Raw genomic sequence first — 18,497 nt, 5'->3', positions numbered from 1 at the left:
ACTAATTATTTGTGGAAAAAGAAATGTTATATTAATGTGTTGAAGGCTACTGTTCACTGTAATCACCTTTCGTTAACTTTACAAAGGCTTTGTTGAAACTGTTCATGGAAATACCAGGAGGGAGAAAACCTAGCAGCCTCATTTGCAGAGGTTTAAACCATAAGCAAGTCACTGAGCTCAAGGATGGAAAGCAAGTGAACAAATTACAAAGCAAACAAATGTGCAAAGCTTCTGCTTTGAGAGGTTTTGATTTGGGCATACTAAGACGGCAGGTGAAGTCACAGAGCATGCTCATGTTATTTCCATATTAATTGCCTTACTAGGAAGAAAGAACTGAGAGAGATCCAGTGTTCAGAAGTCAGTCAGTGTCACTGAAAAGTACTAGGATCACCTTCTAAAATAGCAGATTGGATTTTTGTTGTTTATTGTGGACTGCTTTTATGGATAGCCCTAAGTTCTTGTAACAGATGGTGGGGTGGCCAGATGTGGAGAGCTGGGAAAAGCAAAACAAAACTTCTCCCTCCACTTAGTTCAACACCTAGCACCTTGTATAAACTGTTGGCCCACACCCAAAGGCCTCCAGAGCAGAAATTATCTCACACCTGAGGAATCAGGCAACTAGACTAAGGCTCATAAGGATTTGCTTTTAGACTTCAGACCAAAAGGGGATGTTTAAACCTGAAAAACAGTACGATGCCACGTCACGGCACCACTCACCCTGTTACTGCTATCTGGCTAACAGGAATATAGTAAACTTAAATAAAGCATCTTGTTGGCAAGCCCTTCAGTGCTCCTCAAGAAGGCAGAAAGTGAAGAGAGACTTAAGGGGGCCTCACTGTTTCAGAACCCACTTTTTTTCCCTTAACCCTGGCAAATGAATCTACTTCATACATTTTTTTTGTACAATTTTACACATAGAGGAGCCTGCATGTGGCTATTTCTTTTACTGTCCACGGCGTTCTATGTGTTTTCTATATATTTTTTATTTTTCTACACAATTTGCTGCTAAAAATGTCTTTGCATTCTCATGTGATGCCATTAATTCAGTCAAGGGAAGTATGAAAATAAGATCTGTGATCAATAAAAAGCTGAATATGAACACAAAATAAATAAGTTAAATAAATTCAACAAAGAAAAAAGTCCTAGTAGTTTTTTGTAAAACTAACTTTACATATTATACATATAAATTATCAGATTTTTCCATTACTCTGTTAGAACTTAGAAAAAAATAATTAAAATATTTCTAAAGTATGATGTTTGGGTCTACAAAATACTGTGCTGACCCAGTTTTTAGATTGAGCCCTCTGTGTCAGCCCAGATGTGTTGCAACAGCAAGAATAAGTTAAGAAGGACAGACAAAATAAATCATTACAGATGTGTGCCTTACTGGGCCTCAGTGGTGCTTCTCAGCACATGGAATGTATACTTTTATCTGGATGAGCAATGTGAAAGATGCAGCCCTCTGCAGAGATTATGTGCACTGAACAAGCCTGCCTACGTCTCGGTTACACGAAATCAAACCAGCTACAAGCAGCTGTGTAGCTCACAAGGAAATCGACACAACCATAGGTATTAGGATACACCGTCACAAATTCCTCATTGATGCATTGCCTCTGCTTTTCGAACACAGGTAACGTTTGACTCTGTTCACAAGTGGAGCATTTGCTTTTTAAGTTGGGCCAAGACATCAGACTTCATAAATTTTGTCTTGCAAGTAGCTGAATAATGAATCCAGTCCTTTGGAAGAACTCCACAGCTGCTTTAACATCTGACACTCTTTCTCATTCACATCTTCAAGTCCGGATTTCAGGAAGCTCCGCATGAGGCATTTGGACTCTTCCAATACCTAAAGTCAAAATATCACTCAGTATTTTATTTTTAATCTGAAAAAATTATTATGGATAATGGAGTGAACAGCATTTTTACACTACTGGCTCTGTTTTACCATCTAAATAACTCCTTTGGGCGCAGAAATTAGATTTGATTTACAGCCATAACTCCACTTGCTGATAGTCAGCATCTTTAAGCTTTAAGGACTTCTGAGGTTTATGCGTTAGTGCCAACATTTTTAAAAGGAATGAGGGATTCTGAAGTGCCTCAGTTTATTGAAGGGCTGCCATGAAGCACTAGAAGGAGCTGAACTCCCTCCTCTTGAAAATGTGATCCCTTGAAATGAAAATGTGTGCGGCGTGATATATTGGCTGCCTGTTTTCTGGAAGGTAGTCTTTAAGGTTATAGAGGCTGGAAACCCAAATGTGGATGTCCATCATCTTTAACAATTCTCCCTCATGCATCATTTCCTTATCAAACAGGAATTAATAGGAAAGGGCCTTTACTGCAAATACCTTTTCAAGTTTCTTTACTTAGATTTTTATAAAGGTGAAATATTTTATCCAAAAAGGGTGTTAAGCAAAACAAGCACCCTTTCACTGTGTTCTGGAGTTAGATTTGCTTACCTTATACAAGTAGTTGTAACAAATCACCTAAGGTTTTTGCAATGGAAAACCCAATCTCAAGCCCTTAGTAACTGCTGCAAGTTCTTAAAGGCATGAACAGCCGGTCCATGGTTGCTCCCACAGTTCAGCTCGTTTTTCCCAGACCCGTTTTTAAACACATTGAGATTGCATCCTTTGAAATTCTTTTTCAAATGTGTAAGACCAGTATGTATCTCACAGGGAACCCAACTAGTCAAACAAAACCATTAATAATTCATACATTACTGACTTTTGGAGGGCAGAAGATTTAATGTAAACTAATACAATGTTATGGTGAGGGAGAGGCATCCTCTCCACTCAGCTTTGTCAACAGCTATGTGTTAAGCCCAGTAATCTGTTTGAGGTTGCAACACTGCTGCTCCAAAGTAGTATTTCTCTTTAACTCAAGTTAATTGGTGTTAACTGCAAATCACGGGGCCTCTGTATTTTTTTTTTTTTGGTCTCTTTGTGAACAAGTACCCACAGTGAACTTGGATGAGCTCATCATATTCATTGTTTTTGTGACTTCAGCCTGATTTGCATTTAGGATCTCAGAGAGTAAATCTAGGCTTTGACAGTTTTAACTCTCATCTTTGTCCACAAGTTAGCACCAGTCTTTCTAACAGGTCTCAAGAGAAAATTTCATTGACAGCCAATAACAGTGAAGGAAGGAAGAATTCACAGTAAGGCCCAGAGGTTTTCCCAACTCATATAATACACGTTCTATCAGCATGATCAAATAAGCTTATGCTACAGTTCCAGAGAGTTTCATTCTGAATGTCTTTCTTTAGTGAGATCTAATCTACACTTGATTTAATTAAAAATCTCCTGTGTCTCTACCTTCTCTTTTACAATGGATCTTTTAAATGAAACCGAGGGATGCTAAGACAGTTTCAGGCATAGGAAGTATAGCAAGAAACTGCAACAATTTACACTTTAGTTAGTGCAGATTTATTGCAGCCAGTATCGCTTTCTTCACTTCATTTTTTTTTTAAACAAGGACATGCCCAGAAGAAGAGTGTATATCTGCCTGAAGGGAAAAAACCTTGGGAAGTAAAAATAGGAAAGGATTTTCTTGCAACTTTTAGGTACACAAAAGGAAAGTTATAATACACTGTGACCAGAATGTGTTCAACTCCCTCTGTGTCTGGATCTCACCTCTCCTTCACAGCAGAGGTTAGCTGGCACTGTCCCACCCTTCTGGTGCACTGTGTAGAACGTTTTGCAGAATCGGGAACTATACAGAAGGCAAACTCAGCTGAAACATAGCAGGCCAGGACAACGTGAAAGGCAAGTATATTTTCTTACTGGCTCTACAGAGATTTCCCAGTACAGTTGTATGGTTTCAGACTCTTCCACCTTCATGAAGGAAACCTATGCCAAAATTGCCTTTCAAAATCTGGGGCAAGGAGGTTCCACTCATTCTGAATAAATGTAAAGATGGAGAGAGAAAATAACCCTCCCTGCCACTGAAAAAGAGAAACTCCATGAGCTCACAGATCCCTATCCAGATTTGCTGTTGTTAGCCTTCTTTCATAGGTATGGTTGTGGAAACTGAGGACCCACCATGTGACGAGCCTTGGGAGCACACCTTACCTCTGTGAAATGTAATTTAATCACAAAGGAGTTTGATTTCTTACCACTGCACTGCAGGATGCCATTTCTTTCACTCGTAACATCACTTCTTGGCTAAATGTTGTTGGCCAAAATACTTGTGACACTAGTCCTCTGCTGCAGGCTTCCTGTGCGGTCAGCTTTCTCCCACAGAACAACATTTCATTTGCCTGTGAAACCAAAAGATTACTTGTGATCTTGTGTTATAATTCCCTTAAAAAATTTTCCATACTTGCCTGCTCTTTTCAAGATTAAATTTACAAACAGTCTTCTGTATCTTTCCATACTGCAAAATACTTTCAAAGGAGTTTCAGTAGCTATTTAAAGATTGTGCAGGTGGCCAGAGCACAGCATGGGTTTCATTTAAGAGAAATGTGCTGGCACGCATGATGAATCTATATTGCTGATTTTACAAGAGTAACTGTCAGTGATGCTGTGCCAAGAGTCATGGAACCTACTATGAAATACTTTGTGGGGCAAATTCTGCTTTCTATACTGGTAAAAATGAAGCAAGCTTACTGGAATTACTATGGATTGTCTTTAGAGCGCAGAGAGCAGTATCTTGCCCTGTTACTGCACAATCCCAGCACAACACAGACAAGTACTCTGCAACATTATTCTGCTAATCCATTTCTTCCCTTTTCTACCACGATCTTGACAATCTTTACTTTTTCAACCTCTTTTCAATCTTTCTTGTGTACAGCACGTGTAAAATATTGAATTCTGAGGTCATTTTGTGGTAAGAAATTGGTAGGGATTAGATGAACTTTCCACAGGTTTCATTTCCATTCATGACAATTAAGAGAAACAGTTGTTTTCTGTTTTACTGTTTAGAGACAGAAAGAAGAACATGAATTTAAGAAAGGTTCTTCAGCAATTTGGGGTGGAAAACCTTACCAGTGCAACACCCAGAATTTGCGGGAATGTGTATGATGAGCAGCCAGCTGGAGTGAGTCGGATTGTTGCATATGGTGTCTGAAACCATGCCTTCTCACTTGCCCAAACGATATCACATAGTGGTAAAATAGAAGCTCCTAACCCAAGAGCAGGGCCGTTGATAGCAACCACAATTGGCTTCTTAAATTGAATAAAAGCTTTTACAAAATCCCTAAAATAAAAAATAAAAGAAAGATCTTGAATACAGAAGTAACACTTAGATAAATACCCAAGCTTAAAGCACTTAATCTGAAAACAAATTAGAACCACAGATGAACACAATAAATGCCATGGCCCAGTTTTATGAGGTCAGAATTGCAAGATACTTTCTAGTTTGCACATGGAAAATTTTGCTTATATTTAGTTATTTAATCTTTCTGAGTACCTGGGATATGAAATCGTTTTGTATATGTTGTGTATGAACTGATTAATTGGAAGGCACTGACTGTTGTACTTCTTACAGAATGGTTTGGTTAGGTTTAGTTTTACTTCTGGACCAGTAACTCATGAGTTTGTACACATAGCGCTTCTCAGTTTGCTCCACAATGGCTAGTATGGATTCTGACGATCAGGTTTGGCTAATTTGATGAGCATATTATAGCATGAAAGACAGGAAACTCACAGGTTTTCATTTATTTTTTTCAAAAAGTTTTCTTAAGATGCTGTGTCAAAGGTGACTGCAAGTCCCATCAATGGATTGGGAGACAGCAAAAGTTCGTGGCACACCAGTGGAAAGAACAAGACCAACAAAGGGGAGTAAGAGAGAGAGAAATGTTTGAACAGGGAAAGAATTAAGCAAGTGATCTGTTGGGTCTTCATTGCCAAGGTCGTCGGCAAAGACATAACAAAGTAGATTCCCTTGCCTGCCTACAACAGTAAACGTGAAGCAATGGGAAGTAACGGGGAAGTAAATGTGATCAGATTCATGTGGATGAATGATCTAGAACATGTTAAATTCCGTGCAATGAGGAGATATTTTAAATACGTTACCTACCAGCAACTGTGGAAAGACATCTGTGGAATGGAACAGTCTATACACCAATTAGGAAAAAGCATGGCTGTAATTGTGGGCACATTATGGGCTCCAGCAGCTCAGTGCACAGCAGGTATATGGAGGCAAACAAGATGGTCAATTACTTTAGAAAAGAGACATGCCTAATCAAATTCAAAACAGAAGAGGAGATTCTGTTCCTGCACTGGGTATTTATTAGATCCAGAGTGCATGTTTGCTGACAGATTTTAGAAAAGAACATTTTGTCAAATGTGCCTTTTGATGAGTTGCAGCTCTCCCACTGAGGTCAAAAAGACCTGGACTTCTGTATCTGGGAACTGGAGGTGTGCCTTGCAGGTTAGAGTGCTGATTTGGCAAAAAATGGAAATCACCCCAAAGATAAGTATTTTATTGGACTGAAGTGCAAGGGCGTTGGCTGCATTTTAAATGAAAACGAAGAGTCTGACGTGACGTAGCGTTCAATGTTCAATGAATGGGTTCTTCTTTTCAGGCTATCTAGTAAGGAGTTGACTTTTGACCATGGGAAAATAGAGACTTGTGGGAATTGGCGCAGCTCAGTTCATACAGTGAGTAAAAAACCAGAAGACCAGAGGCAAGACAGAGTGAAATAAGAAACATCTTATTTGTCTGCTCAAGACCATTTCTCTCTAGAGGATAGCAGGGTTAAGGAGAGTTGTGGTTCATTTTTGATTGCAGAAGCAATGCTGTTCCCTTATCTCCTTATTTCTGCAGTTGTTTATGGTTGAGTAATGACTGTGGATCACTGCACCTCATTACTTCCAAAATTTTGATAACCTTAGTAGTTAAACAAGTAAGCCTTCCAAGCAGGACTACAGATGGGAACAGGGATGTGATGAATCATAGGTAAAAAGAACAAACTATGGATAAATGGCAGCAGCAGATCTGAGGACCATGTTGAGGCAGAAGAAGACAGGGTTGTGGAGAAAAGCAGGAAGCATGTGGTGATAAATGGGACTGGAAGTGAATACGGAAAAGCAATTAGGGATGTGGAGAGGAAATGTTTAGATGACAGGGAGGAAGAACAAAGCAGAACATATTAATGGAGGGGAAAGGTTGAAGGAAATCTGAAATCTTCATATGAGCGAGCAAGGAAGGGAGGACCTGAAGATGGTGAAGGAGTGGAACTGAACATTGAGAAGACACAATGTCTCTGTCTTGAGGGAAGGATGGGGAGCCAAGAATGGTACAATGGATGGGTATGGAATATGCCACCTATAGGATGGAGTGGAAGGGTAAAATATTGGGAGCTTGTGAGGGGAGAAAGTGCCTGCATTTGTCTACAGAAGCTGCACGTTCCAGCACTTTGCTTATCTGTGTCCCCGTTTGGTATGTTCTTTGTTCCAGTGAATCATTTTTGTTTCCATGTCTCTGAACCGTAAGTTCACAAATGTAGTTTCTGGGCTAGAAGATCCTTGTTTCAATTCAAGGAGTCTTTGAAAAGTGTTTTTAAAATTGTAACTGTTGTTTCACAGCAGAGCCAGAAGCTCAAAGACAGGAAAAAGTGTCACATGCAGAAGGCTTTTGGGTTTGCTATAGGAGATTTGGGAAGTTGACCACTGAATACACTTTGGGATGCTCAGATGTCTCTGCATGGTTGTAGAGGTCTTGTTGCAGGGCAGGGCTCTCAAGTACGTCAAAGGCTATAAAGAAGTTGAGCAAGTAAAGTCGTCCTTCTTTGTTTTCTTCTGAGCACACCCAGAATTTTATGTATCAGGTCACATAACAATGCCCGACTGATGATGTGAGCCCGATGCTGTGAATGCCTTCCAGTGAGTCTTTCGATGGCAGGGCTCTGTCTGTCTGCCTCTTGCAGTGCAGTCTGTCTGTCTGCCTTTTCCCTGATCCAGGAGTGCAATGCCAGACACGGGACTGGATGATGGCAGTTCAGTACCTGGAGAGAAGCTACAGTGCCACACATCTGTGAGCTGCAAACCCCCAAGGCAGCGGATGAGGACAGGGGCCAAATGGATAAATCATTGATGTGAGATGAGACTTGATGGGTATTTAAACTTCAGTTTTAACTTGTGGTCAGTATACTAGATCCATACTTTAGAAAGTGGAAACACTTTCCACCACTAATCAAGATTTTAATTTAATTTTGATACAAGTCTAATGATGTAAAGCAGTGGAGGCAAAGGCATCCGTTAATGTGTTTCAGGACATCCTAACCACTGAAAAAGCGAAGTGTACATTTTTCTCTACCCTTATGACAGTATATTTTCCATGAGTTGAGTCCGTTGTTCACAGAAAGCACAGAGAGCGCTAAATGGAAAACGTAGCGTATTGTTTCCAGAAGTACAACAAAAATCTATTTCCAGGGGCCTGAAGCCGACATTCTTGACAAGGAGCAGTACATTATACCAGTATTTCAAGAGTGTTCTGTGAGTCCAAGGATGGAAAAACTGAGTGTCGTAGTCTGGCTTATACTAATTTAAATGTTGAATTGATAAGTATACCTGTATATTAAATGTGTGTAGATAAATGTATACATATATAACAATACCTGTCTACATAATATTTACATGAATAATACTATATTTGTATCTTCTAATGGAGTGTGAGTGTGTCTGTGTTTTCAAACAACAATAGTGATTTTCTTCCCTCACATTTTTTTTGGTGCCACATTATTAAAAATCCCTCACATTAAAAGAAATAATAAATTAGGATGTGTCCTTCAAAGGGTTTTTCATTTTTAATATATCACTATATGATATTCAAGCATAGCTAGGGTCTTAAAAACATGTCATAATTTATTGTATTTAAGCAGCACATTTTAAATTCTTTCAAAATAATTACTACTTTGTGAATTTCAGAAGTATTAAACTGAGAATCTAAACTGATCTGCTGTAGCTATAACCAAGATAATTGGTAGTTAATACATGTCATGTAATAACTAAACCTGATCTTATGTTATACTTAATATATCCAAAATATAGATCTGTTGTAAACCAAATTCTTTAATATTCCTTCATAGAATTGTTGCACAAAGTTTTAAAGCTCTCTGAAGAATGATATTTATTTGTAGGAAGGGGGGGAAAGAAAAGGGACCAAACTCTCTCCTGGTACAGACCGGTGAAATACCATTGGCTTTAGTGGAGTAATGTTGATTTATACTGGAAGATCTGCCAAGTATGTATAAAGTATACCTTGTGGGTAATGGAAATATTGGTGATGTATTGTGCAGATTGATTTGTAGACTGCATGTCATAGACCCTGCATTTCTATTAAGGTAATGTGATATATATAAGGAAAGTCACATTTTAGTTATGAAAATAAAACTACATTTACATATATATTAAGTAATTTAAGTTTAAGAAACAGAGTGGAGACCCTTCTAATAAGGTTCTGAAATACAGTGGCAGACTGCTGTTCCAACAGAAATGAGTAAGCCATGGGTTCGCATTTGTACTGAAATTCATTAAAATGATGAACATGAAAACAAATAAAATATCTGCCTTTCAGGAACCACTTTAGGACATGAAGCAATAGCTAATTTGGAAAAACAACAACAAAGTTGTATTTGAATTTGGAGGAATAATTTGAAATATTAAATACAGAGAAGTGGAATAAAATAAATCCCTATGGATATTAGCACTGGAATAAATGTGCTTTCTTTTCTATTAAGGAAAGGTCCAAGGTTTTTCTTACTAAAGAAATTTGTAGAACTATAATTAGAATGCAATCAACACTTAAATATACAACATTTTTGGACCTGATAAATATCTTTATAATCACACACTGCATTTCATAATTTAGAGATCATAGGTAAGCTTGGGTCACCTTATAGCTTCTGCAATCCTAGTGCTTTCCTTTCTTCTGTCATTGGATAACCTGCCAATTAAATATGAGTAATCTAGGCCACTACAGAATACACTTCCCACTGCGCTGAGAAGTAAGAGTTTACTGTCATCAGCTGATGCATTGCACAATGCTCTCCGAACTTCCTTCATGATCTGTGGATAAAGAAAAGTAAACAATTCGACATGCATGCCGTTGCAATATCAATTCCCTAGTTTTACAAACCTTATTGATTTTGAGAGACTTACATTTTGGGCACTATTAATACTTACATCAATTATATATATTAATATAATTTTAATATACTTAGAATGAGAACACTGAGAGTTTTCTCTTTGGAGGTGCTTTGTAGATGCTTACTAATTCAAAGAGGTTTTAGAACTTGGCTGTTCCTTGCTTATTCTATGGGAAATTCTAGCTAGCTTATGCTATTTGATTGCAATTTAATAATTTCAAATATCAGGTTTTTATTTTCATCATGTATATTCAAGGTACATCACTGTATCCTAAGTAACATGGTTATCACAACAATAGCCTGTTAACCTCAACAGGTTGTAAGCAAAATCCATAAACACCAGTTTTCAGTTTTTCAACTGCTTTGGTTTATGTTACTTCAACCAGAGCAAGGCAGGACAAGAGGACATCATATACATCAACATGACAAATATATTATTCACTTTTCTGTGGTCAGTGATATTGTTAAAGTCTACAAAAGTTAGAGCACTTGAAAGCCACTTGAAAGACAGACATTTTTACACTCTGATTTACAACTGGATCAAGCTGTTAATTGCAACGTAAATCAAACATAATCAAAATCTGTATAGAATTGAGTTGCTGGTATTGTAAGAAAATGGCCTTTCATCTGAGCAGGATTGGTTTTCTAATTATTTTAAAAAGGAATTATTATGTCATAAACTTCTGATAGGTAACTTCTTGTTTGGTCACAATTCAGCGTAGTTTGTAAGCTGTCTTTGTTTTCAGCAATTGCAGATTCCCTTCTTCTCTTTAGTGATTTGCTCCTCACTTCAAGGGCCATGATTTCATCTAGCGTGACACCTCCTATGCTTAAACATACTCATGTGTCAAAGTATTTCCTACAGACAGGGTCCTGTTGAGTCAAATCTTTCTCTTTTGTACTGAAAGATTTGCTGTTAGTGTAGAGTTAGGTAAAAGACAGCAAAATGTGGTTGGCAGATTAAATGTGGTTTCCAGGTGAGAGAAAAACAAGCTTTTTAGCTCGTGATTATTTTTGTTCACTACTTGCTCTTTCCAATGTCCCTACACACAGAACAGAAGTTTACCACTCTAGGTAGCCTTTTGAGACCAAGCTTGACCTTGTATATTCAAACCATGCAGTGCAATGCTATCTGCCTGCTTTCCATCCATTTTTGCTTAAAAATGGTTGTTACTGGCTGCTGAGACTGGGACATGAGAAAGCAGCTGGTGAACTTTTAGATGCTTCACTTTTTCAAGTGCACTTCAGAACGCCTGTAATACTGAGTATGTGACAGTGGGTGTAAGTGAAAGTAATTAAAAGCAGCAGAATTTGGAATTGTATCTGAAATTCTTGTGCAGGTACAAAAATGTCATCAGTGATTTTACAAGTACTGTTTATTCTCAGAGTCTCAGAGGCTGTCTCAGCTCTCAGCTGGTAAAAACAGCAAACCTGCAGATTTTGTAAAGGAAACAAAGGGAAAAAAAGCACTAAAATGCCTGTTCAAAGTTAAAAAAGAAACTTTAGAAGGTGGTAGATGTTAGAATAAAAAAAGATATGTATTTTGATTTTCCTAGTTCCACATGAATGTAGGATCATCCTCTTGGTTTATTTCAAATGTTCCCAAAATCTGCTCTTTCTTAGGGAGGATGTATAAATACTATCAGGGAATACCACTCAAACATTTTTATATACAATCAGGAGTGTTGCTTTAAATATGATGCCACGATATGATACTCCACTCAGCAAGTTTCTTTACCATTCCCTTCCTCCAGTGATATTTGCATATGTACAATCCCTTTGATGTCACCACTGCTATGCTTCAAACACATCATTACCATTACAAACTTAGGTCTTTTTTAGCTTACTCCTCATTGATTTGGATGGTTAAAGCCATCTAAAAGTATATCAAAATTTTGAGCAGAGGTTATACTACTTGTTGGAAAACCCAATATTCTGCTATCACTGTTTTTTCAATGGTTTGGAGAGGGCGATATTAGAAGTCCATTATTAGGAACTGATTTCTCAGATATGGTTTAAAATGGGAAGGCTTTGGCAGTATTTTGGATAGGATGTCTGAGGAGAAGTGGAAATTTAGTTCCACTGCTCCACTAGTTTTTGCCAAAAGAAAACAGCGTCAGAAACAGGAAACCATAATGTATCAGTGTTTTCAGGCACCAAAAAGTTTTTTTTTTTTTAAAAATATCTGTAAGTTTGTCATTAACTTTATCATCAAAAGGTGCTCAGAGACTCATTGGACTACACCAATGCCAGCAACGTCAATTCTCACTCCCTTGTTCTATGCCACGGCTCCTTTGCTGGTGCAGTCCAAAATTCACCTGGTCACCTTGTCACTCAGCCTAGTCATAGCCAACCTGCTGTCCAGGGTCGCTTCCGAACGCCTGGCATCACGGCTTTTCTCGCTGGTTATCTGGGTCTGGGTATTTCGCTACAGATGTTCATATGATTATAGGAAAGCTACTGACAACACAATAAAGATAAAAACGATGGTTTGTCTGCAGGGTGGGGGAACTGTGTATGGAATTGCAGTACTGTAAAGTAACTATAATTTTAGTTCAGAACTGCTGGTTTTAAGCACAAATTTCCATTTAATGCGGTAACGAATTCAGTTTGCAAATATAGAGATACTATGTCTCTTGAGTGACATTTCTTTGTCAGATTCCATAGTCTCTTTCTCTCTTCCATAGTCCCTAAACCTTCCCTCATTTTGGTATAACTATGGCATTTGTCCAATTAAATTTTACTTTCTTTAATGGACCAGATATTATACTATGATTTGCAGGGCTCCATAGCAGTATTCTCCAGTTCCATGCCTTTTTTTTTTTAATTAGCTTTATAATTGTCTTTTAGTTAATTTTCAGTTGTGGGGACAATATTTCCATTTGAATGCATTTGACTAAAATTTCTGAGGAAGTATTTACGGTGTGGGCCAGTTATTTAGCTTATGTTAATTGATCAAACTATAAATTTATACCAGGCCTAAAACTTCACTTACTGTTGTATTGAAACCCAAATATATAATAAAATTATCACTTTCTCAAAAGCTGCTTATTTTCTTAATCCTGTCAAGAAAATGAGCTGGTTAGTTCTTTAACAGGACACCTTATGTTGCAAAATAAACATAAAATGTTTAAAAACTTCATTAAACTTCTAAGAGCTTATTTTAATGCCTTTCACTGGACGTAGGAAATTTTAAAAAGTATTTGGTGCCCTTTACTTTCAATATTGCTTAGGTTCTGGGGAAATCAGAGAGCTGGGAATTTATCACCATAATTACACAAAGTATCTTGAACAGAAGTCTCTTGTTCGTTTAAATAGAAATATTAGTTTAGAAGGTTAACTTCTCTGAATCTCTAAGGATTCACTGTTGATATTCTTAAAGTAAATATTCTGTAAATATTACCGTAAAACACAATTTTGAAGCCATTCAGTTGTTCTTAGAATCTCTTCCATGCTTCTACCTTTTTACGTAAATACACTTTTTGTTACTTACTGACTCTTTGTGCAAACAGTCTCCGAGTCCTTTCTGTTTGATAAATAACGGACTTAGGAACCTTAGGCTGGCTTCAGGCAGAAGTACTGGCCAAAAAGCCAATTTGTCTTCGTATGACAGCAAAAAATACAGATAACAGTAAACTTGTACCGGCCTATTTGTTTTTTGTTTTTTTTTTGAAGTCAGAAGAAGTTTTAAGTCAGTTTTAAGGCGGCAAACGAGTGCTCCAAAATGCACCTGGTAGAACTTCAAACCCTGTAATTCTCATGGCTAGAAATCTGGAACCCGATTCTTTTGTATAAGAAGTGCACTCGAGGTAGTTGTAACAGTCTGCAGTGGAAACATTAGCTGTTTAGGATGTTTTGCTTTTAGTGCAGGGGAATATTAATTCCTAGCTCTATTAATAGTGTAAAGTAAAAACAGTGGACAGATCCATTTAATCTTAAGTTTGAAACAGAATGTGGATCCTTGAAACGTGCTGAGTTAAAACAGCAACATCATCACTGGAGAAAGAACTTCAGAAGCAGCAAAAGACCCATGAGAGAAAATGCCCTAATGGAATTTATAATGACGAAATATTTTACATATCTATTTTAAAAATGAATTTTAAAAGTAGCAAGCCTAAGCCACTGAAATAAAATCAAGCTGTGCTGTTCCATGACACTGGCTTGGAAGTTTTATAAGGTCTTGTAAAACATAAGAAAGAATTTCTATAGAGCCCTGAACATTTTTGCAGAAAAAACTCAATTACTTAGAGTGGCACTGAGCCAACTCCAATCAGCGCAAACGCTGCGGTAAGGAGCATCGGCACATTTCATGCTAAAATTACCTGCACAAACTCACAGGTGTGATGTAGTTACCAAAAACATAAGTTGAAGATTCAGGTAGACTTGTCTAAGCTCTTTTTCTTTCTTTCTTTCTTTCTTTCTTTTTTTTTTTTCTAAGTTTGTTGTTACTTAATTAAACTGGCATACATAGCAGAGGCCAATGGTTGAACAAAATTATTAAATTTCATCTGAAGATTAAGATAAAGCACAAAGGGAAGCAGGGCTGTTTAGGCGTGAGAGTGATTTTGTATAAGCTTAATTTTATAATGATTGTGCGCAGTGCACACCTTTTCTTTTTTCCCTAACACAGATGGCCAAGAATTACCAGACCACTACTTTATCCACATCAAGTAGACCTGCTCTGCGATAATGAATCATTTACTATTTGGCAAACATAATTTACAGAATGTCTAATAAAGCTTGAAGTTAGCCTTTCTTTTGACAAAATGAAACACACTTTCTTCATTTTGTAGGAATTTTGTGTTTGTATTTTCTATTCACTGGTGATAAAAGGTGTCAAAACTGCAAGTGTTGCAAACGTCCCTAAAATACTCTGTCAGTTTGTCTCATCTATGGCTACGGGTGACAAACTGCAGGGACAGGTCATTCAACATATTCATCCTCTCAGTTCCCTGGATTTTTGCTGCAATCGCCAGCAAGGATGTGGAATTGCCAATATTGGAGGTGCTGGATTTTGTGGTGTGAATGATCATGGGCTGCAGCCTGGACCGAGGCCAAAGAAGTCGTTTCATGTTTGCCAGGAAGCAGCCTTCAGAGGGCAAGAGCTTTCAACTGCTCTCAGCCTGGATGAGTTTTAAACAGACGCTCTCAATGTGGAGAACTCATTACCTTGATTAATTCCTGACCATCCAGATCCTGGTCAGTAATGTAGTTTTCTAAAACGTATTTCCTGGTTTTCGAGTGAGCTTCAATAAAGGTTCTAGAAATAGTCTGTGCCAGTGATGCAAGAAGAGGACTATTATATGCTTATCATTTATTCTTCCACAGAGGTGGGTTCCCAGCATATTGAAAATTTTCAAAGAATGAAATGGATTGGTTTGGCAGACCTGAAGAGCCTGAATTAATTCACTGGTTAGAGCATTTGAACACTGCTGATGTGGAACAGCACAGCCAGCGACGTAAAGGTATGTCTGTTCAGCCTGAACATCGTAAGTCCTGATTTCATACTTTTTTAGGCCCTTGAGCTCTTCGTTTAAATTACCTACAGTGTCAATTAGTGGTAATTAATACATGGATGGAATGATGGTTTTGATGCAATCTCATGCGTTTTAAGGAATCGGTATTAAAAGCAGGTGTTTGGTGTTCTCTGTTAACTACCAAGCCAGTCCTTTTAAATATTATATAGTCTAAGAACTAGGAGTGATAAATGTATGTACCATCAGCTTTCACTATCTAGTGTCATTCTGTATATTAATGTCCACGTGTAGGTGTGCATTTGGGAAGGGGAGTCAAATTTAGGGCCCATCATACCTGCCAGTGGTTTTATCTGAAGCTCATTATAAGTAATTAATTTCAAAGTTATTCAGTTTCTTATTGAATAAAATACTTCCTCAAAGCTACAACCTACTTTTCCCTCAAATGGTGCTCAAACTGATATTTCATATACTCTTATCTTGCAGTTACTGTGTAAGTCAGAGCCGCACTGGCGTGTCTGGAGGGCAGAAAAGAGAGATCTGCCACACCACGGGCAGCTCGTGGAGGAACTCTGTCTGCAGAATGCTCAGACCAGACAAAATTGTGCTGGGAGGCAGCTCCTGTTGCTTCCTCTCTGATCTATGGTAACCCCCTTCCAACAGGCCGTTACTGCCCTTGTGGAACAGGGCTCAGGCGTGTTCTCTGCTCTCCAGGACATGCATCCTGGTGCAGACATTTATTGATGCCCCTTTTGTTCCGACACGGGAAGGGCATACCAGGGCACTACCCCCCACCTATGCTGGGATCACAGGGAATGGAAGGAAAAGCTTCTCAGCCCTTCCAGTGACCCATCTATGTACTGGGGTAGTATAAGCTACAAGTCCAAGTCTGACCTCAAGTGTATAATGTTTGGAACAAGGGAATTCATCAATATATTTTATATGTTGTACGACTTTATGCAATTCTGCTGCAAATAGAGTCCCTAATTGGTTAAGATTTCATAAATACGGACTCATAAAGCGATTCGGAGAAAAAGCAATTAGGGATCAAGATAAACTTTTAGAATTACTGTTTCAGGATATAGCCTGAAATTCTCTGTATGCGACAACTGGAGTACTATTTAAATTAATAAAATGAAAAAAGACCAGATTTCTCCTAAGGACAGAAAATATCAGTAACTTCAACATGTGAAAAACTGCTTCACACAACTCCATGCTGGAAATACTGATTCTGCCATTTCTTTCTTTACTTCTAATTTTTGGTTGCAGACATGTAAATTAAAAACTAATTTCCATTGCATTCTTTTTGATAGGATTCCCAAGTGTGAAAAAGTTAGATATATCTGAACTCCGTATTTATTTTCTAAGATAATAATTTAGGAAAGAAATACATAAAATCCAGTTCAAGTGCAGTGTTTCCAAGATAACCCACATATTAGGATGGCTTTCTTTGGCTTTATGGCTACATGCTTACCTCTGGGGTCAGTGCATTGTTATCTGAAGTCTGACTCGACAGCAAAATATGTGTGAAACCATCTTCTTTCCGGACTACAATGTCCCTGAACCGGCAGTTACTTTCGTTTTGACGCACGCTGTATCTTAGTCTCTTATCGAAGACATAATCTTTCTCCCCATCTAGTTTCCTTTTCACAGTGCTGTGTAGATTCAGGTTTCCATTGGCCAGAGAAGAACCTTTCAAATGGAAAGAATCAAAGCATAATTAGGTCTATGCCTTCAAAGAAATGGCATGATACTTTCCCTTAGCTTAAACATAGCTCAGTATTTACCATAGCCTCTATGTGATAAAGTTGTTAAATCAAAAATATGCCTGGCTACTCACATGTGGCCTCAAGCCATTCTTATTATGCTCTATTCCAACATGCAGTACTTTCTGTTCTCTGATCAGACAACCTCTAGATCCAATGAATTGTAGCATGTAGGACTGCTAGTCTTAATGGGATTCAGTTCTGCTTTGAAAAGTAAAGCAATTGTATCATAGTCTTTCATAGGAATTTGGGGGGATCCCTGAATTCATAGGAAGATTCCAATTCACCTTTGGAAAAACTTGACATGACAGGTTTAGTCGAGATCCCGTCTTTCACAGTTACATTTTCTTCCTTTTATGATGACCAAAAAGTCATTATCAGTTTCAAATGACAATCAGAATAAATGCACATCTGTGTGTGACAGTAAGTGAGGGGAGTTCTTCCTAAGCTGACACAACCGGTATTCTCCTCCGCATACCCTTGTGGTTAGCGTTAGAAGAGGCAGTTAGCCATCCTCTTTGCTCTGATCCCACCCTTTTGCTCATTACATTGCACAGGAACCATAATTACTGACTTTTGACTAATGGGTATGATATTAATGCTGAACTTTGTACACAGAAAATATTAATGCCGATGCCATTTTGGAGGGCATCCAGCAGTAGGAAAAAAAGGAACTATGACAAGAAAGATGTAGTTTCTCCTTAAAAACAAATGAGAGCAATAGTATGTCAGTTTTAAAAGACAGTTTATTCTGACTTACACTGTGTATGAACTGTAAACTATTACTTTGCCTATGTTTACAGTTCCTCTGTCATAGGCAATATATTGTGACTGGTAAGAATGCCGAGCCAGGATGCTGAAAATATCTTTACAAGATTTTTATGCAATACTCTTTTTCTAATTACAAGTGTTTCACACTATTGCCATTAAAAGTAAACCAGAGACAGGTTGTTGAGGAACAGAGATTAAAGTCACTCTGTTCATTGAAATGGTCTCCAAATCTGGTTTTGGTTTAAATAGACATGAGCCCACAGTACGCCATATTTAAGAAAGGCCAAGAAAGAGCTGAATGAAAACACCTTTGTTTGTTCCGTTCTTTACCCCTGCCAAAGCCAACCTGTTCCAGCTTCTGGTATCAAATAGCTAGGAATTTTTAAAGGGCAGATG

General features: G+C 38.0%; 1 protein-coding gene across 1 annotated transcript in view; it reads right to left on the bottom strand.

Moving 5' to 3' along the window:
• Window positions 1-1,661: 1,661 nt before the first annotated feature.
• Window positions 1,662-18,497, bottom strand: part of CDYL2 (chromodomain Y like 2) — a 30,610-nt gene continuing 13,774 nt past the window's right edge. The window contains exons 3-7 of the mRNA XM_009946952.2: window positions 17,039-17,256; window positions 9,838-10,010; window positions 4,986-5,196; window positions 4,115-4,258; window positions 1,662-1,846 (exon numbers count right to left, since the gene is read on the bottom strand). Of these exons, the coding sequence (XP_009945254.2) occupies window positions 1,688-1,846; window positions 4,115-4,258; window positions 4,986-5,196; window positions 9,838-10,010; window positions 17,039-17,256 (905 nt within the window). The 3' untranslated portion in view covers window positions 1,662-1,687. The remainder of the gene's footprint in view (window positions 1,847-4,114; window positions 4,259-4,985; window positions 5,197-9,837; window positions 10,011-17,038; window positions 17,257-18,497) is intronic.

This window comes from Leptosomus discolor, chromosome 8, assembly GCF_034619465.1.
Source record: "Leptosomus discolor isolate bLepDis1 chromosome 8, bLepDis1.hap2, whole genome shotgun sequence".
Classification (NCBI taxonomy): Eukaryota; Metazoa; Chordata; class Aves; order Leptosomiformes; family Leptosomidae; genus Leptosomus; species Leptosomus discolor.
This window is presented reverse-complemented; position numbering and strand designations above follow the sequence as displayed.